Below are 21,182 nucleotides of genomic sequence, written 5' to 3' on the forward strand. Positions count from 1 at the left end.
GCCTTTCTAATGGTTGTTTTACATGCAGCTACGCACCAATGAGAACAGCCTCTCTCTGCAGTAAAGAGAAGGCTTCTAGGCTTTGAAGCATTGCATCCGATAGTCAGTTCCACAAAATGTAGCTTCCTCTCCCTCCCACCCCCTCCACACTCTGCAGCACCAATGTAGGAACAACCACATGTGCATTATTGGGAGGCTTGTTTGTGGAAATGCTTGCTATGAAACCTGGCAGCTGCACATGGAGCCTATTTGGAGCAGAAAGGCTGCATTTTTGTGCGGGTGTGAAGCAAGCTCTGTGCCTTTCCAGAATGCCAGCTCCGGCGAGAGCCTGCTTTAGTTCTGCACATCTCACTGCTGTTAGGCTGCCAGTGAAAGAGTAGACCCGCTGGAAACCAGTGCATGCCCATCAGTTTACGTGGATCAACTCTGGAGTAACGCGCTGCACGCGACAACTATACTTTTATATAGAGATTTGTAGCGTGTTGGCTTTAAGGATTTAATCCTTTGGATTCCTATGCTCTGCAAAGGGTAAGCTGCTTTGGTGAGATGTTTCACTCCCCTCCTCCCCGCCCCAATTGTGTTTCTGAGCAGCAGAGGCAAGAAGCCTGCAAGGAGGAAAGCGCAGAGGTCCCCGGCTCCTGGTTGAGCCTGTGATCGCTTTAGGCAGGGATCACCCACCTTCCCGTGTCCTCCTCGCTGCCCCTTTAAGACCCAACTTTCTCTCTGCTCGGCTCCCTCATCACAACACCAGCAACACGTGCCTGCTCACGTGCTCCCAATCCCGAGCAGTCTCCTGCTCCCCCTCCCGCCGCCTCGCCATTGGCCAAAACTGGGTCAGGCTCCTCCCATCTGCTGCTCTGCTATTGGCCAAATCTAGGTCAGAGCCCCACCTGCCCCATGGCAGGCGCACATGACAGACCGGGAAGGGCGCGGGACGGGGGAGCTGTGTTTGCAAATCTCGGGCTGTTGGGCAGCCGATTGGAAGAGAAGGGCGCCCTTAGCTCCGCCCATTGGGCCCTCGCGGCTCCTCCCACTTCGAATGTTGCGAAAGGAGGGGGGAAAGACCCGAAGACAGTTGCAAAGTGCTTAGAGGAAAGTAACTGGAGCAATTTTTATTTATATGCAATTTTTTTTATTAAAAAAAAATTGGTTGTAGATTCGCATTTGGGGGAAAGCCGGAGCGAAGGGTTCAGGAAAGCGGCAGGATCTGCTTTCGGTTTCCCTTTATTTTTATTATTATAATATAATACTGATTAATAAAAGGGAGGTGCGAAGAGGTTCCCCCACACTCGGATTCCCTCACTGCCTGCGGAGAAGACGGGGTCTCCCCTCCGCATTTATAGATCACGGACATCCCTCTTCCAACCTATTTAGGATCTGACTGGAAGAAAAAGCAGCGGAGATCACCCGTCGCTGCCGCTGCTGCAACTGCGAGATCCTTAGAAAAGGGATCGCCTGGGCATTTTGGATTTGCTGACTTTTCCGTTTTCCTTTGGCGCCTTAAATCTGCTAAAGCTCGCCGAAAGCTGGTGACTTTTAATTCTAGGGGAAATAATTTTGTTCTAGCAAGATTGGAAATACAACCCTCCCGTTCCCTAGGGAAATCTCGTTGGATCTTAGGAACTCTTTACTCCACCCCGCTTCACATTTTCCAATAACTTCATCGCAAATATATATATATATTTCTTTGCCCATCTTTTGGGGAGATCTTCCTCAGAGCCGGTTGGCTGCTAAATTTGGATCGGAGTGAGGCAAGGTGGGGGCCATCGCCTGCCCCTCCGGAGGCTTGTTTCCAGGCTGGTAGCAGGAGAGAGAGAGAGAGAGAAGACAGCCTCCTCCTTTAAAATAAAATAGAAAATCCCACCCCAAAACCTACACCTCAACTTCCTTTTCCAGTCGAGCATCGAATCGGTGAATCTCCCTCGGGGGTCTCTGCTGCTGTTTTCCACAAGGACCTTTTGTTTTTATTCGCTGTCCCCTGCTCGACACCATAGAAGAAGGGCGAAAAAAGCAATTTTCAGCGGTGGGCACCTCCTGGATCTTCCTGCTGCTGCCGCTTTCGCTATGGCCCGCCCAGCTACCCAAAGTAGCCCGGCTCCTAGCCCCATGCTCGCCTCTCCTCCTTTGGGACTAGCCACCCCGAGCTCCGCGATGGTCAGTCTCAAGAGCCTCCTTCAGGGACCGGTCAAAAGTCCCGACCGCCGAGGGGCCAAGGACCTGGGCTCATGTGAGTGATACCCCTTCGATCCTCCCTTGCAATCATTCCTCCACCTGGTTCCTCCTTTGCCTGCCTGTCCATCTCTCCCTAAGTATTCATGTACTTAGCTTCGAATTTCCTCTATACATGCATCCATTTTCTTGCTGCTGGTGGTGTTTTTTGTATTAATCTTCAGGGCACTGCAGAATCCTCCCTAGAGTTTGCCCTTGAAATGGCTGGGTCACTCTTATTCCCATTTCACAGATAGGGAAGCTACTGAGGCAGGGCTGTCATCCTTAGCAGAGGCCAGATTTGCATATTTGCATACAAGTCTGCCTAGCCAATCATGTCTCCCCTGGGCTACCATAGAGGCTATCCTTCTACTCCATACACCTTCTACTCCCAGGCATCCCATAATATTAGTCCTGGCCTCTCTGTCGTTTCTGTGCCATTTCATTTCATAAATGTCTGCCTTCAGTGGAAAAAAGAGTTTTGAGGCAGTCTTAAAGACGAGCAGAATCATTGGCACATAAGCTTTGGTCTGCTCAGTCTTTAAATACATCCTATAAATGTCCCTCCACCTGCCACCCCATCCATCTCCCCACCCCATAGTTTATCTCTCAACCTGTATTCACCCCCTTTATAGCTGCCTCCTTGTTCACCTGGCTTTTCACACCATCCACCTGCCTTATATCTGTCTATAGGTCCCAACCTGCACACACTTGTCCAATGCTCATATATAAAAAAATTGAGCCATTTATTCCCTGTTGTTGTTTTTTTTTTAAAAAACCATCACAAAATCTGTGAGTTGCAAAGACCTGCTCAGACTCAGGGCCCCTGGAAAGGGAAGTCCTTCCTATGAATGATATGCAGTGATATTTATATACTCTTGTCCTCCCTCCCCTTCTATCCAGATGGCCTTCAGAGCCTGAACATTCAACTTGCTTTCATTTTGGGCTTTTCCATCTCGATTGCGGGGGGGGGGGGGGTGAACTGTTGTTTGCTTTCAATGCCGCATTGTTAATTCTTTCCATCCATGAAATGTTCCTCTCCTGGGTTGTGAGTTCCAATCAAAATGCATTCATTCTAAATTGGGAAGGCCCCATGCAATGGGTTCATGTAGGCCCCACATATGCATAGGGACAGACCCATGTTTACTTCTGGATGGGATGCCACGGAAGATCTGGAAGGAGGTCGAAATCTAGTTATTGCAGGAAGGGCCTGGGACCTAGGCGTTCTGGAGAAAGAAGGTAAATGCCTTTGGTGGCGTAAGATTTAGGAAGAGCCACGGAGCCTGAACTCCTGGCATGTTTGGGAGAGGAGGAGGGGCATTAGGGGCAAGACAAGCTTGGGGGCCAGGACTTCTAGATATATGAGGCAGGGGACTTCTAGAGGTGGGATAGCTCAGTCGGGAGAGCATGAGACTCATGATTGCAGGGTTGTGGATTCAAGCCTCATGGTTGGGCAAAAGAATATTGCGTTGCACGGGGTTGGGCTAGATGACCCTTAGGCCCCATTCCAACTTTACAATTCTATTATAATTCAATTGCCCCTACCGTTGCGGTGCGTGTGCATTTCAATCCCGGATCGCTTTTCTGCCCCTTGGGTGTTTGGCAAGATGGGCAGCCGGTTTTGATAGATCTAAGCAAAACAATGACAGAGAGAGCGGGCTGGGGAGGGGACCGATAAGGCCTGTCAGGTTTTCTGGGTGGGGAAGCGGTTAGAAAGGGGGGAGGACAGAGAGGCGAGCTGCCCAGGACTCCTGGGTTCTGTCGGGCAATGCGGTGCCGAGTGCGAAGGCTGCGTGCGTCCCGGATTCCGAGGATCGGGAGGGGAGGGGGAGCTTTGGGGAGCCCGGACGCCTGGGTTCGCTCGCTGCTGCTGCTGCTGCTGCTGGAGAGGTGCCAACTCGCTAGGGTTTTCCAGGGTGATCCACCAAGCGGTGTCTCTGGACATGCGCACAACCTCCCGTGCGCGTACACACACTCACCCAAACACACACACACTCTCTCGCATCTGCTGGCTGGCAGCAGTAAATCCCTTAAAGCTGCACACAGCCTGGCCACGGGACGCAGCAGGAGGGAGCGAAACGTGCGCGCGGGCGCTGCTGTGGCGCTTCGCCCCGGGAAACACTCTCGCAAGACTTTTTCGCACGAGCGAGCGAGCGGGCAGCGAAGGGCAAGGCGGGAGGAGGAGGAGGCGGCGGCTAGGACATCGCAGGGGCACCCAGGGTGCCACCCGGGGTCAACGCCCCACGGAGGGAGAGGGGAAGAGGGAGGGGCACCAGGGTGGCGAGGAAGCTGCCAGCCACAAGCTGGCATTTGGGTTCTGGCCGGCGGACAAGATGGGAGGCGGACACACCGACACGGACGGTGGGTATCTTTGCGGGCACTTTTTGCGCGCGCTGGGGCGGGGGGTGTGATTGGCACCCTGCGGCCGGGGTGGGTTTCCTGTGAATTCAGGCAGAGCAGATGGGCATCTCGGACTGTTTCAGGTTTTTTATTTCAGTTTGATAATATTGACAGGAAGGTGCCCGGCATTAAGATGGGCAGAGTGTATATATATATATATCTTTTTTTTGGGGGGGGTCTTGCATCTTGGGCATCCCGCCACCCGTCCTGCAAGGGTGCCATTCGCACACACACATAAACAAACGTGTTTGTGCACAGGCACTCTTGACAGATTTGTTTGGGTGCTGACTAGTCTTGGCCACCCCAGTGTTATTGTTGTAGGTTTGCCCCCCACCCACCCAAAAGAAGGACCGAGTTTTGCTTCTCCGCCTAGAGCTGAATGTCAATCATTCCTCTTCGGAACAGAAAGTAAACCGATGTCCTGCTTGAATAGGCTCCTGCTGGCTCCAGCCATTGAGAAACTCGCCTGACCCTGGTTACTTTGAGGTTGTTGTTGTTGTTGTTGTTAATGACCACTCTCCAATGCTTTGGGCGGCTCGATCCTGAGCACGTTTTACTTGGAAGCAATTCATTTCCAGAAGGGTTAGTAGTCTGTGGCACCTTTTAAAAAGTTTATTGTGGATATCAGTTTTATCGGATACACAGAAATGGACTCTGCTCCGCAAAAGCTTATGGGCACAATAAATGTCTTATCCTTTCAGGTGTCAGGGGACCCTTGGTTGTTTATACACGGAAGCAAGCTTTATAAATGCCCGTTGGCTTTACACCTGAGTAAACATGCCACTGGCCACAGACTGATAGAGATGCAATTTCATTATATTATCCCTGGTGTGTTCTGCAACTTGCAGGTGGCTTTCCTCTTCACAACAGCCTCCACAAAGCTGAGTGTTGTTGTTCCCATTTCACAGTTGAGGAAAACTGAGGCTTGAGCTTTGGAAGCCTCTTTGATTGGTCCCTAAACTGATTTTATATGTTTTTGATTGTGACCATATTTTGGAATGCTTTTATGTGTTTTGGATTTTTAAAAAAGTTTTTATCTTGTTTTGCCACCCTGGACTCCTTGGAGAGGAAGGGTGGGATATAAATCCAATAAATAAATAAATAAATAAATAAAGGACCCAGGCTTTGAATATTTGACTCATAACTCCAAATATAGTAGCTTTATATCATTTGGATAATATTCACTGTGGCGGGAGGAGGGCATTCAAAGATTACAGGGGGCGGGCAGGCAGGGCAATACTAGGAAGTGGTGAGGAGTACTTTGGACCAAGTTTGTGAAGCTAATACAACTGAGGGGCAAAGTTAAGAGTGGTGACAAAATGCATACAGTTCAATTCATTTACTACACTGTTCTGTATATTTTATTGTATAATTTCAACAGTTGTATTTCTGCCTGTGTCATGTTCCTCACAACTCATAATCCTCATGAATAATATCTCCCCCTCCTCCACTACTTCCTTTATCTTTGCAATAGACCTGACAAGGTAGTTAATAATATTCCCATTTTACAGATGAGGATACTGAGGATTAAGAACTTGCCCAAGGCCGCCCCGGTGACTCCAATGGCTGAGCCAGGATTTGAACCTGAATCTCGGATAGCCTATCGTCTGAGTCGTTCTGACTCTTTGGTGATAGTTGTTTGGGGGGTGGGGTTCATTGGAAGAAAAGTGGAAGAGGTTTGTCTGGGGTGGATTTGGAGTGGATCAGCTGCCCAGGGTTGGGGAGCTGCGCAGTAGGCAGCCGCGCACAGGCTTCGCTTGATCTGTGGGGCGTTGCGGGAGACTCGCCCAGTTTCGGGGTGCCAGGCTGGTGTCACCGCAAGAGGTGTCAGCTGGGCCCGGACTTCTCTCCCACGTGTCCAGGCAGAGTCAGGGCTCAGGTATGGCGTGCCACTCCCAAGCCTGCCTGAGCCTCGTGCAGGGGGGTGGGGCGTCTTCAGGAGAATCCTGGCCTGTAAACCACAAGAGCCCTCAAGCCTTCAGAGACCTAGTGAGGGGTGGATGGGGTGAAGGTGGCAGTGGGTTCTCCCCAAGTGCATGGGAAAGAGGGTGACCTTGGTTAAAGAATGGAGGCAACCCGCTGGAACAAACAGTTCCTGGCTGAAGACCTCTGGAATTGTGGGACAAAAGGAAATCTGCAAGTCTGTTCACTGATTCCTGCCCGCTCACTCCCAACCTTAGCTAAATCTCCCTCTACCCCGATCTTCTATAAGATTTGATGCTTTATTATGCTTTTATATTTGTTGGAAGGCACCCAAAGTGGCTCAGGCAACCCAGTCAGATGGGCAGGGTACAAATATAATAATGATAATAATAGTTGTTGTTGTTAATAACAACAACAATAACAATATGATAATGATAATAATAATAATAATAATAATAATATATTGCAAAAGAGGCTGGACTCCTTCTGTAATCTGAGCACTACAGTGGTACCTCGGGTTACATACGCTTCAGGTTACAGACTCCGCTAACCCAGAAATAGTACCTCAGGTTAAGAACTTTGCTTCAGGATGAGAACAGAAATTGTGCTCCAGTGGCGCGGCGGCAGTGGGAGGCCCCATTAGCTAAAGTGGTGCTTCAGGTTAAGAACGGACCTCCGGAACCAATTAAGTACTTAACCCGATGTATCACTGTATGGGGGAGCAAATCTAATGATATGACCCCAAACTCCTGGGTCCTTTGGTATGGGAGCACAACCTAGTGAGCTTAGAATAAGGGGAGCTCTGGCAACTGGGGTTCTTGCGGCATCCCCTGGTGTGGCCTGGGTGGTGGTGATGGGCACCTGCTCAACGCCAGCACAGAAGATGCCAGTCAGATCTGCCCCCCAGGGAGCACCAAATGCTCCCTCCCCACACTGATGCCCAGACCAGGGTCACCCTGCGGCTGCTGCCGCTGCCCCACCTAGACCAAAGAGGAGCGAGCTGGAGGGATTCAGGCAGGCAGATGGGCTGAGCGAGCTCCGAGGGCGCAGGAGAGCGAGAGCCCAATCAAGCGTGGCTGAGCATGGGGTCATCTGGGGTGAGGCAAGCGCTCACGTTTTTTTTGCTGGTGAACGGCATGCAGGCCTCTAGGGCTGGAGAGATAGGGATGGGGCCCAGGCAGGTTTCGGCAGCCTCCTTGGCTCAAAGATGCCGACTGCCGCATGCTGCAGCCACCCATCCCCACAACACGCATCTCTCCCAGCCATCTGGCCCTCTCATTGGCAGCCTGTCCTTTTTCTTTGCCCACCCACCTGCACAGCCTGCCTGCGCCCGGAGAGGAGGACCGTGCAGAGTTTATATTTGAGCAGAACTGTTTTGTCTGCTTTGGGCCCTTGGGCTGTGAGAATGTAAGGAAGTGAGAGCCCCATGCAGGAACACCCACCCACCACACATGTAAGGCATACGACTTCTCCCGGAGAATCCTGGGAACTGTGATTGAAGAGTGCTGGGAATTGCAGCTCTGCAAAAGATAAGCTAGAGTTCCCAGGGTTAATGGGGGGAAGTGGTGTGCTTAAATGTGTGCTGTGTACGCAGCCACCCCCACACTCAAGCGCCAAATGCAATGCAAAGCCACATGCAACTAGATAGATGCTGGGATACCCGATTGCTTGGGAGAGGCAGGTGGCCAGAACCCCCTTACTCTGTCCTGGGTTGCCTGGGGCTGTCTGGATTCAGAGGGTGGCCAAGCCCAGAGACTGGAAGCAACTGCCTCAACACTCTGGCCTTTTGCACTTTGCACCCGTGCCCAGGGATGCCTGAAGCTCCCCACGCCAGCAGTGCTGGGTGTTGTATTCCAAGTGCACACAGCTATGTACATAAACATTAAGTCTTGCTGATCTCTCATCCTCCCTTGTGCAGTAGGATCGATTGCTGTTCACCTTGCAAAACCCTTACAATTGCAAAGTTACGGCAATTACAGGCTTCAGAATGGTTATTTTCCTCCTTTTGTCCATCTTCCCAATCCATCTCCCCGGTCCACTTCCATGTCAACAGTGTAACATTGATCTGTTTCCTTTATTCCGCTGGCCCTGTGCTGTGGAAAACCTGCACACACACAGAAGATTCGTAGATTTCCGCTTTCTTGGCTTCCGGCCTCTAGGTTTCTGCCCCTAGATGCTTCTCATCCCATAAACCTTCTTCCTTAACCCGAGCTTCTCCTCCTGCCCCCTTTTCTGCAGGTGTCATCAAAGACAAGGAACGCAAAATGGAGGACGACCTGAGCATTTCGAGGCCTGGCCAATGCGCCTACCTGGGCTCCCTTTTGTGGGAACGCACATTGCCCTACAACGAGATTGAGTATGTTGACTTGGACGAGTTTTTGCTGGAAAACGGGCTGCCCCCGAGCCCAGCTCACCAGCCCTTCTCGCCGGGGAGCCAGCCCACGGCCTCGCCTTCCAGCGGGGTGGTGGTGGACCTTAGCCGCCCGGCCTCTTGTGCATCGTCCTCTTCCATCTGCTCCTCGTCTGGCGAAGGCCTAGTGGGTAGCGATTACGACCATCACGGCAGCAGCCAGACAGGTAAGCTGTGCTGTACTTTGGGTGTGAGGGTGGTGCTGGTGGTGGTGGGGAAATGGGAGTCAGAGTGATTGCTGGCATTTGTCGTTCCTCCCCTTGGAAGGAGCTGTGAGAATATCAACTCACCCTTCCCTTGTTTCATATAACTTTGTTTACGCTCCAAGCTCCCCGCGTTTCTGAGCTGCACACCTATTAAGTTTTAGCTGTATGTTTGCAAAGAGAGTCGTGATGGGAACTGGAGCTCCCATTCTGAAGACACTCAGTTGACTCTGTGAAATAGCTCTTGGGTTTCAAGGCTAAAAGGTGTTTTTACAGTCTAATAGTGGCTGCAGTGGAACAAGGGTTATATTGTAGTACCCCATTCACTTCAAGGTCAAGGGCAAACTACATGTTACACAGAAGTGCATGGAACAAAATGAAAAGCAGACTTGGGAGACTGAAATTTTGAGTGGAGAGGCAGGAGAGAAATGTGTGTTTGATTCTCTCCCTTCTGGCCTTTTTCCTGTCCTTCCCACCCCCTCTGCTACCTGCTTTCAGGCTACGTGCACCAGTCTCTCCTTCTATTTGTCTGACAAAAGTACCGGTAGTTATTGTGTTATGCCTTGGAATAAATTATGCAAAGCATGCAGTGTTTACTCCAAGTGCAAAATTTAGCCTACCTATTTGGATATATTTTTATAAGAGGGGGGATACCTCTGAGCACACACCACTTTGGATAGGAGGAGTGAGCAGTTTCTAGAGCCCTCCCTGTTTGGGAGGGCAGTTTCATGTTCCCTCCCTGGTTGCAGAGAAAATTGAGTTTCTAATCTCCTCCCTGATTGCAAATAGTTTTTCAATCCCAGCCTCTCTGGGTTGCAGTGGCAATACCAGTGGCCCCCTTCAGGCTGCTGCAAGAATTGCACTTCCCTTCTCCTTCCTAGTCCCCTGTTGTCTGATGCCCCCATTAAATTTTGGTTAAATAGTTATGTTTGCAGCAGATGTTTAATACACAAACACACCATTGCAGAAAATAAAAGCAAATTTTGCTCTGTTTGGATTTAGTCCCTTCCTAGTTTGCAGAAGCAGTCCAGATGGTTTCTGCCCAGTTTAGATCACAAGTATTAAGAATTTCAATAGGGTCCTCCATGCAATTTTGTTGCAGAGAGTGCAGAAGGAAGGTTGCAGCAGTTCTGAAGCTATACCAGGTGTGGACCTAGTTGTTTGCCTTGGATGAGAGCTTCATGGGTACACTAGGATATTAAAGAGAAAACTTTGGGGTGCAATTTTATACTATTTATAAGAGTTATAGGGACGCGGGTGGCACTGTGGTGTAAACCACTGAGCCTTGGACTTGCCGATCAGGTCGGTGGTTCGAATCCCTGCGACGGGGTGAGCTCTCGTTGCTCGGTCCCAGCTCCTGGCAACCTAGCAGTTCAAAAGCACGTTGAAGTGCAAGTAGATAAATAGGAACCGCTCTGGCGGAAAGGTAAATGGCATTTCCGTGTGCTGCTGTGGTTTCACCAGAAGCGGCTTAGTCATGCTGGCCACATGACCCGGAAGCTATCTGCAGACAAACGTCGGTTCCCTTGGCCAGTAAACCGAGATGAGTGCCTCAACTCCAGAGTCATTCGCGACTGGACTTAGCTGTCAGGGGTCCTTTATATGTTATAAAGATTTGCAATTTAATGCTTGTGTTTAAATAAGGTGTGGGGAGTCTTTGGCCCTCCAGACATTACTGAACTACAACTCCCACCAGGCCCAACAAGCACAGCCAGTCATGATGGGAGTTGTAGTTCAGCAATATCTGCAGGGCCAAAGGGTTCTGCACCTGGTTACTTTCATTATTTCATGTGTTAACTTTAACATCTCATGTGTTTTAGAAACCTGGACTTTGTGAGATGGTTGGGTGGGACAGGAATTGTGTTTTCGTTTTGGGAGGGGGCTCCCACCTTCTAAAGTTGCCAAGCGCTCCTAAAACTAACTTTTCCACTTCTTGAAAATACTGGATGCTTTCCCTGAAGCTGAAACACTATATTTTCAAACTGTCCCTTTAAGTTGCAGTAATTACTGATATTGTTCGGATTACCGCCTCCAATGTGTGCATTGGATTTCGGTGGGGAGGGCAGGTTAATGTGGGTTTAAGCTCGAGAATAAAATAGACAGTGCTCTGAAAGTTACCTGCTACCATTTAATACTTACTGTCCCTTTCTGCTTTCATTTACAGTTGTGGTTTTTGGTGCGATTTGGGAAATCGCAAGAGAGGAGGGTGGATATCATGAGATGTTTGGGTTTTGTTTGAAACGCAGAGTTGGGAGACTAGCGCTTGTGGTTTGTGGAGAGAAATATCGGGAAAACAAGGTAGTGGGACGACTTTGACGCCATCCTTAGTGAAGTACAGCGGGACGCTTGGGATCCGTGCCCTCGTGGCCCCAGTGAGCACTCCAGAGAAGGTATTCTTACCAGCCGTCTTCCTTCGCAATGGTACTTCCTTGAGCTAGCAGTGGGCAGCGTAGACTTTGCTGGTGGCAAAAAGTGATGTAAAATGCAAAGGAATTATGTTTTTCACAGATGTAAGTTGGGTAAATTTGGGTGCCCCCCCTTGAACCATAAAGCTTTACAGGGTATTAACAGAAGGGCCACCCACCTATGTCCCCATATTTCTCCCCAACTTTTTCCTCCCACCCTACTCTACAAAGTACAGTGTTTGCCACTGATCTAATCCAGACATTTGGACACTCAATACTTCCTCCCCCACTCCACTAACTGCTGCACCCTGCCCAGAGAACCCAGGAGTCCTAGAGACCTCTGCTAAAAGTACTGCACCCTCTTTTCTTCCAAATCATTTGTTCTCTTCCCTGGCTCCCTCAACCTTCTGTTCCAGAGAACCCAGGAATCCTGAATACCCATAGCCCCACCTCCTCATATCTCCCCACAGGAGGTCACCAACACCCATCCAAGTTCACTAGACGCCCCCCTTTCCCTTCCGGAGAACCCGGGAGTCCCGGACACTCGCCTGTACATCCCCTTCCCCCACATACGGATCCTGGATGTCAGCGCCTCGAAGCTCCCCCATGAGAACCCAGGAGTCCTGGACAGTATCTTCTGCCCACGTACACCGATCCCCTCCCCCCACTGAATCGCTCCTCCTCGTTCCTAGCAATCCTGAATACCAACAGCCTCAGGTTCCCTCCTCCTCCTCCTCCTTAGACACGCAGAAGATTTCCAAATACCAACAGCTTTCTCCACCCCCCTTGCATTTTAAAAAAAAGAACTCAGGAATTCTGGATTCCCTCCTCCCCCTTTCCAACAATTCGGGGGGGGGGTACTGGATGCCCACCCCCGCGGCGGGGGGGGGGGAGGCGCGCCCTCGTGTGCCTGTGCGCGTGCACACGCGCGCTCCTTGCCTGCCCGGCGCGGCGGCAGGCTGCGGGGAATCCCGTGTCTGCTGCTGGGCGCGGAAATCCTGCGCTGCTGGCTCCCACCTGGGAAGCCCGGTCTCGTGTCTGCTGCACGGAGCCTCCTGCTCCCGCTCACGTGCCTCGCCCTGCTTCTGCGAACACATGTCGCGGCTCGGCTCCTCTCGCTGCCAGCTGGCAGGCGGCCCCCTTCCTCAGCGCAGGGCGGGGCCAGCGGGCACGTGGGGATGCGGTGTGAGAGGCGGCGCTGCTGCTGCTGCTCCTGCTGCAGCAGCCCGAGAGGAGGAGGAGGAGGAGGAAGCGGGTGCTGCTGCTTCTTCGGGGCCTCTCGCGGGACGGGGGCGGCAGGGGGCGTGGGCCTGTGGGTGGCCGGGTGGCCGCCTATCCCGGCTGGGCAGGTTGGGCCGGAGGGAGGCGCGGCCACGCAGGACGCCTGGGTTCTGCGGGGAGGCGGGAGTAGGACTCCTGGGTTCTCCCTGGAGGGGTGGGGGTCCAGCGAAGGGGATCAGATTCTGGCTTCCTTCAAGGAGAGGTGGGAGTGGAGATCAGGGTTCCCGGGTTTTTCCACATAAAGAAGGGATTCCGGGGGGCGGGGGTGTAGCACCCCGGGTGGGGGTTCTCTCTGGGGAGTTGTGGGGTACCCCAAGGACGGGGTGTGTGTGTGGACTCCAGGGTGTTTCAGGGAAGTAGAAACCTCGGTTTTTTTTTCCGGGGTGCGTGTGTGGCGCCTAGTGAGTGGAGCGTTGGACTCTGGAGTTTCTTGGTTTTCCAAGGAAAAAAATATTGGGGGGGGGCAGGACTCTTGGGTTCTTCAAGAGGAGAAAGAGCAGAGGGGGGGGGGGCAGAGGGAACCAGGATTGTGGGTTTCTTCAAAAGGAGAGTGCTGTAGTAACGGGAACAGGAGTACGAGGTTATCGGAGGAAAGAGGGGTTTTAGTGTTGCCTAAAGGGAGCGGGGATTCTGGGGTCCCCTGCGGGTGGTTTTTTTTTGGGGGGGGGAGACTGGTGGTAAGTGTATAGGAGTTAGAGAGATCTAGTTGAGGGTGGGATGTATGACTCCTGGCTTTTCTGAGGGGGCAGGTGGGGGTGGATGACCTTGGGAGAAGGTGTTCGATATCCCAAGTTTTCTGAGGGTGAGGGTATGAGAGCCAAGGGATCCAGAGGGTGGAGCTTAGTGATATGGGGGGGGGGGGAGAATGATGGGAAGGCAGACACCTGAGTTGAGGGGAGATGTTGGGACCCTGGTCGCTGAGAAGAGTTGCAAAGTTTCTTTTATTGGTCTAGATCAGGGTTTCCCCAGCTTGGGTCGCCGGCTGTTTTTAGACTACAATTCCCATCATCCCTAACTAGCGGGTCAGGGATGATGGGAATTGTAGTCCCAAAACAGCTGGAGACCCAAGTTGGGGAAACCCTGGGCTAGAGCTTCCTGGGCTCGCTCTTGTGTACTTGTCTGCTTTGCCCCTAGCAACCCCAAGCGGCTTAGCGGGACGGCCATTTGCCTCCTCAAGCCACCAGAATTGCCTTGCCTCCCGGTTCCATGATGAGCTTTTTCAAAGCGGTTGTCACTTGTGAAATGGTTGTCTGGATCCACTCTCTCTTATGCCTCGTTCCCCCATCTGTTAGGCATTTAAACAGATCGGCGGGGCCCACGTGGCTAGCTGGACACCGCATACTGCATAGTGCTGTTCCCAAAACGGCCTTGCAGTGCCGTTTAATCCTCAGAAATTTGCCAGCCCCTCTGCGTGTCTCTAATCCCCATCATGTGTGCAGCTGCAGCTGCCTGAGCAGCAGTGAAGCCCTGTGTCCCCAATTCACCGTTCCACTTCTCAAGAAGACACACAACCCTACAGCCCTCCTCCTGAAACACTCTGCAGAGAAAATAAAAACAATGGGGGTGGATATGTACATAATGCAATGTCTATAACATATGGATGTGCATGTGTGTTTGTGTACAAAGGACTCCGTAGAGGTTACAATGGAAGTGTGGGGCGGACCAGCCTGCAGATAGCCAGTTGTGGGTGCTGCTGCCCTCTTGCGGGTTCTCTTTATTTGTGAAGCTCACCTGGATTTCTCCTTCCTCCACACCCATTCCAGGTCCCGTAACACCTGTGTCCCGAAGCACGCCCAGCCCTGTGGACCCCGAGGGCGTGGAGGTCCTCATGAACTTTGACCCTGACCCTGCCGACTTGGCACTGTCGAGCATCCCGGGGCACGAGACCTTTGACCCCCGCAAGCATCGGTTCTCCGAGGAAGAGCTCAAGCCACAGCCCATCATGAAAAAGGCACGGAAAATACAGGTCCCGGATGATCAGAAGGTGAGAGAGGCGCAAAACGCACTGATCTTAGAACAGTATTTTAAGAGATTTTCCTTGGATAATATCAAATGCACAGGGGAGCCTGTGTTGCGTCAAATGCTATTGGACTACAGCTCCCATCGTCCCTGACCATTGGTCCTGCTGGCTGGTGGGAGTTGGGAGGCCAGGAACATCTGGAGGGCCACAGGTTCCCGAGCCTTGATCTCTGCTCCTCCCTACATCCCCCAGTGTAGCTGAAAAAAGCTTGGGTGCAGGTTTTTAATTTGGCCGTTTATATCCAAATTCAGCAAACAGCAAGTTTTAAAAAATCACGACAAAAAATAACAATAAACTTAGCAATGAAAACAAAAGGGTGTCATAATCGCAGCTCGTTAAATTAATACCCCGCTTTTCTTTCAAGGTTCTGGAGGCGGCACTCCTGGTTCTTTCCCCCTTCCCCTCAACTCTTTTATTCTCACAGCAACCCTGTGAGGTAGGCTAGGATGCGAGAAAGTGGCTGACCCAGTGAATTCAGTGGAGGCCTGAACCTGGCTCTCCCTTGCCCAGTGTTGTAGCCCAGGGACAGCCGGTGTGGTTTCACTCCAGTGCTTGTTGAACTACAACTCCCATAATATCTCACCACTGGCAGCACATTAACTTCACAACAGGAGACAGGTTGCTTTTTTAATTTTCTGTTTAAAAGGTTGGTAAGTAAGATTGAAAAGTTTGGGGAATTGACATTTGTTATCATATTACTTGTTTAAACTACTTAGCATTTTATTTAACATTTTCTAAGCTCTTTCCTGTCGACTGATACCCGATAGCCAAGGTTACGGTGTACCAGCTGTGACCCTGCCCACTGTGGGTGGAATCCGCTGGTGTGAGTGGGCAGAGCTAGGCTGGCTGCCCAAACCCTCCCATTTTCGACTGCATGCTCTACACAGAGCTGCAATCTCCAGAGATTGTTAAACCAATCAGTCCCTGTTCACAGGGGACTCTGGGAATAAGAGTCTTCTAATAGCTCTCTGTACCCTCAACAAACTACAGCTCCCAGAATTCCTTTTTTTGGGGGTGGGGTGAACCATGACTGTTCAAAGTGGTATCACAACATTTTTTTATTTTCTGAAATAAAGTAGTGTTTTAAACACATAACGTGAATGTGGCCTGAGAAAACAGGCTAGGCAAAACATCCCTGTTCCCCCAGCACCTGTTGGCCATCTGCGCCAACCGAGTGTGCGCAGTGACTGGGGTGATGGAATAAAAGCTTGCCCGCAATATCTTTGCTCATCTTTGTTTTTAAAGAATAATCAAACCGCTGCAAAACACCCCTTCTCACCACCTTTCCTCAATAGTACTCAACAGCATTCCCTAACGGTATTCTATAACTGTACACACTTGATCAACTTAAATACAGTTTTCAAATAATCAATTTACTCTACCACATCGCTGCATTTGGTGCAGTAGGTAAACTCCCCCTGCTAATTAGTTAAATTGTTAAGATACCTCAGGTGTGCTGAATTGTCGAAAGCTCACAGATGTGCTGCCATGCAGGTTATAATTACACACACCTCTGAGTAGCACCACTGACCACATTAATATCAAGAAAACCCAACAACACCATGGTCCCAGCCACTGCTTTTTAGGAGAGACAGACAGACAGACAGATGTGAAACACCAGTGTAATGCCTTTGGCCCAAAATGCCTGCCTGAAGGGTAGTTTCCACCACCAGGGATTTTGGTGGCAGGGCTAAGACAGTGAATTTCTCTCTGGGGTTTAGCAGTTTTTCACGTGCCAGCTTCAGGGTGACAATGTTATTGGGGAGAGAGAGGCTGTCTGGGAAATGCACTGCTGGGTACGAACCTGTTTTCTGAGCTGGCGGGTATGGATGATTGTCTGGCATTGTGTGTCTCAAAGGCAAGGAGCGTGTCCATGCATATTTTGTCAAGCGGTGACAGGAAAGGGTGTGTCCGCGCATGCATGACCGTGCACGTGCTCTTTCAAGAAGTATGTGTGTACTTTTGGGGAACGTCAATCTCTGTCCGAGATTCCAGAACGATGTGTTGCCACCAATATACAAAGATAGATAGAAAGAGGCACAGAAATGCATTTTGCCAAGAGACAGAAGCTGGCCTAAAGTCACTAACTGTGTGTTGTGGCTGTGGGTGGATTCGAACTCAGTCCTCTGTGTGCTACATCACCACACCGGGAGAAGTAGTCATACTTACTGGGGAGGGGGAGAGTTGTAGTTCAGCTGCATCTGATGGGGCAGAGGTTCCCAACACCTGACCTATAGCATTTGCACCTCTTTCTTTAGCCAATAAGCCTCCCCAAGTGCCTTATTGAACTTTTTTTTTTAGTATTAAAAAAAGGGAAGACATTTCCTGTCCTCAGTTTAACATCTAAAAAATAAGTCACAAAAGGAAAAATGGAAGGGGAGGGGAAAGAAAGCATACTCAGGCACCAAATCTCAAAGAGTTCTTACTAAGACTAGCTGGGATGCAAACAGTTCCAAGATGCTGGGGTAGAATGGGCGCTAGTAGGTGGCAGATTATTATTATTTATTAAATTTGTATACAAGGTTCATATGGAGAAATGCAGGAGAAAGAGCAAGAAGCAGCTTGAAATACCTCTGCTGCTCTTTTCTTTTGATTTTAGCATAGGAACATGCAAGGCCTGCAAGCATGTCATCAAAGTTAGCAGCTTTCCTGTCCCTTCTTGCTTATAAGTCCAGAACACTGTATGAAGGCAAGTAGTACAGCCGCCCTGCTGGAACTAAGCAGGCCTGCCCCTGTTCAGTGCCCAGGTGGACTATCGCCTGGGAATCATGCAATAATAATAAATAAATAATAATAATAATAATAATAATAATAATAATAATAATAATACTATTACTTACACCCTGCCCATCTGGCTGGGCCTCCCCAGCCACTCTGGGTGGCTTCCAACAGAATATTAAAAACACGATAAAACATCAAACATTAAAAACTTCCCCTAAGCAGAGCTGCCTTCATATGTTGTCCAAATGTCAGATAGTTGTTTATTTCCTTGACACCCGATGGGAGGGCATTCCACAGGGCAGGCGCCACTACCGAGAAGGCCCTCTGCCTGGTTCCCTGTAGCTTCACTTCTCGCAGTGAAGGAACTTCCAGAAGGCCCTCAGAGATGGACCTCTGTGTCCTGGCTGAACGACGGGGATGGAGAGCTTTGAGCTCCGTGGACAAAAAGTAGATTTATTAATATAATAAACAGCAATTTGTGGACTCTTCACAAGCCTACACTGACCTGTTTTGTTTTGTTTCTCCTACCTAGGACGAGAAATACTGGAACAGGCGGTACAAGAACAACGAAGCAGCCAAACGCTCGCGGGACGCCCGCCGCCTGAAGGAGAACCAGATCACGGTCCGGGCAGCCTTCCTGGAGAAGGAGAACGCCGTCCTGCGCCAGGAAGTGGCCAACATCCGCCAGGAACTGACCCGTTACCGCAGCATCCTCTCCAAGTACGAATCGCAGCACGGCACCTTGTAAGGCCCGCGGCAGCAGACAGCTGCGCTCTTCTCCACCGCTCCACCGCTCTGACGCGGTGGGGCCACCCTGGTTTTTCAACCCTGACCCCCGTCTTCCCGAACCGGGCAAACAAATAATCAAACAACAGATGTTTGGAATAAGGGGAAAGGTCCCGAGACGGACGATTCCCCACGTGCGGGGACTGCCGTGCTCCAGGTACTCGACAGAAGGGATAAGACTTCCTGGGTTTGGCCTGAGCTGACCCTCGCCAAGAAAAAGGGCAGTGACTTGGGAGACGTTGAACTGGGCATCGTAGGCACTCGAGACACACCGCGAACACACAAGGGCTCTGTAGCACACTGGAAGATGTATTACACACACACACACACGTGCACACAGTACCCATTCTCTCTCTCTCCACGTACATGCTAGAGTTTGGTTCGTTGGCAGACTTTTCTCTCCAAACGGCACAGTTCAGCCCCAGATTGCTGCAGCTACTCACCTCTGCTTGCCCTGTTGTGGCATTTGGCTCAGTGGCACAGTTGGCCCAAGGAGGCATCAGGGTGCCTGTGCTTGCTTGCTTTTTTCTTCCAACAGCATCGCTTTTCAGTGGACATTTCTTCTTCTTTTGCACACAATTTCTTCGACTCCTTTCTCCCGTCGACTCTTTTGTCAGGGTTGGTGGGGAAGGACATGAGAAGGCTGCAAAAGTGGACCCCCACCCCTGAGCCGTTCTGGGCTCCCATCTCGCAGCGGGTATTGAACCACGAAGCCCTCCTCCCGCTGCACCCTTTGCAAAGAGAACTTAGAGGAGGCCTGGCACCCTGAGAAAAAAGAGGACACAGGAGCGTTGTTTTTCTCTCTCTTCCTTTTGATACCAGTAAACGTCAAGACTTCTGCCTGCGAAATGCCAAATTAGAAAAACGAAAAGAAAAAACGGGTTGTGCACTCAATATTTTTTTTCCACAATATGACAAAAGGGGCTTTGTGTCTGAGGGCAGGTGTATGGGTTGTTAGTTGAATGATTACGATTATCTTATTATTACTATTATACCTGTTTTTAGTTAAAAGGCAAGTGATGGTTTCTGTTATTTTCCCCCCTTCCACCACACCACACTTTTCCTCATGTTTTGTGTCCAACACTGTCTGATGTACGTCATATGTATAGAAACTAAAAGAAAAACGAAAAACACAGAACCTCATTGGTGACCCTCCATAAATATGAACATATATATAAATATATATATAATTTTCTCTTTTTTTGTAAAGCAAAAAGTATATATAGAGGCTCCAGGAGAGACTTGAGAGATTATGTTCTTCTTAATTGGGGAAAGGATGGTTCTTTCGTATAGAAAGTGAATGGGGGGGTAAGGGGGAGGGGGGAATACGGTATTTTTATCTCCTTTGGGGAGGTTCCTAGTCTTTTTAATTTTCCATGTAACAGTGTTGCTGAAGACTTTGGGGGATGAAACCACCGGACTTGACGGAAGGCTTTTATTTCAAAAGGATGTTTACACAGTTGTATACCATGAGCAAACTAGGAATAAAGAAAGACAGGATTTTAAAAAAAGAACGAACGAAACCCGAGATCTTTTGTGTTGTTTGTATTAACCTTTCCGTGCACGGCTCAGATTTTACCAACCTGGTGCCTTCCTCTTGCTGTACTACAAGTCCCATCAGCCTCAGCCATTTCTGGGGTTCTTTGGTCCACTCATTTACAGAAAGGTGTCATTTCCCTATCATTTGCTAATGTCCTGCTGTAACAGGTAAAAGACTTAAAGGAAAACAGCTACGTTAATTGGTGGGAGAGGAGGAAGAACCCACCAGCATTCTGTGCAAAGACAACTAAATTCTGCAAATTGTACCGATTTGCACATTCTTGCCCATTTTGCAGCAGAGATTTGGCTTCAGGCATTCAGAGCAGGGGACAAAGAGACAGAAACACAGGGAAGTGCATCATACCGAGTGAGACCATTGGTCCATCCAGCTCCGTACTGTCTCCAGCAGGGGTTCCCCAAAGAGAGGTTGTTGGACCACCAGTGGTCTGCAAGCTTCATTCAGGTGGCCTGTGGTGTGTGTGGCTTTGCGGTTGAAGATGGGAGAGGGTACATCCCTGTGTTCAATATTCCTCTCTGCTTCTAATCGTAATTCTGTTGCTTAGAGCAACAGAAGCACAATTAAAAATCGTGCATCAATCTGGTACAGGGCATTGCAGTCGCTGCAACAAGCAGATAAAACCATTAAGCAGCCCTCTGCTATTCTCAAGAGATCCATGGGGGAGAAAGTGGTAGGAGCCACTTGCCGACACTGACAACATCTCTCCAGGATTTCGGACCGGGCATTCCCAGCCTTACCTAGAGTTGCTGGGCACATCCTGCATGCAGGCCAAGTAGATGCCCTGCCACTAAGCTGTAGCCCATCAGCATCCTCTTAAAAAGCCCAGCTTGCCCCTGTCACCAGCTTCTGATGTTTCATTAGGACAAGGGTGAGGAACCTGTGGTCCTCACGTTGGACTCCCAGCTCGCATCACCCTTAGCCAGCTTGGTCAGTGATGATGGGCATTGTAGTCCATCTGGAGGGCCAAAGTTTCCACACACCTGCCTTACAAGATGGAGCAAGCCTGCGTAGGAGTCGTTGGGCCTTCAGTTCCCAAACTGATTCTGCAAACAACCTTTGTGTGTGTATAAATTGAGAGAGACTGATTTTCTTTTTTACATGTTATTTTATTATTACATTTATATCATGCACAGAGGTGGGTGGGGAGTGTCTAGAGCAGGGTTTCCCAAATGTGGGTCTCCAGCTGTTTTTGAACTACAGTTCCCATCATCCCTGACCACTGGTCCTGCTAGCTATGGATGATGGGAGTTGTAGTCCCAAAACAGTT

At 50.1% G+C, this 21,182-nt stretch overlaps 1 protein-coding gene across 3 annotated transcripts; it reads left to right on the forward strand.

Moving 5' to 3' along the window:
- Positions 1-1,017: 1,017 nt before the first annotated feature.
- On the forward strand, positions 1,018-19,880 carry DBP (D-box binding PAR bZIP transcription factor). Of its 3 annotated transcripts, none has more exons than XM_083582139.1 (4): positions 1,018-2,227; positions 8,770-9,108; positions 14,594-14,814; positions 18,104-19,880. In XM_083582139.1, the coding sequence occupies exons 1-4, from the start codon at positions 2,065-2,067 to the stop codon at positions 18,317-18,319; spliced, it is 939 nt and encodes a 312-aa protein (XP_083438265.1). In that variant the 5' UTR covers positions 1,018-2,064; the 3' UTR covers positions 18,320-19,880. The 3 variants fall into 3 exon arrangements, with proteins under 3 accessions (XP_083438265.1, XP_083438264.1, XP_083438263.1); XM_083582138.1 differs by lacking the exon at positions 1,018-2,227 and adding an exon at positions 4,161-4,569; XM_083582137.1 differs by lacking the exons at positions 1,018-2,227; positions 8,770-9,108 and adding an exon at positions 12,525-13,032.
- Positions 19,881-21,182: the final 1,302 nt, after the last annotated feature.

This window comes from Podarcis filfolensis, assembly GCF_964270895.1.
Source record: "Podarcis filfolensis genome assembly, chromosome: 13".
Lineage (NCBI taxonomy): Eukaryota > Metazoa > Chordata > Lepidosauria > Squamata > Lacertidae > Podarcis > Podarcis filfolensis.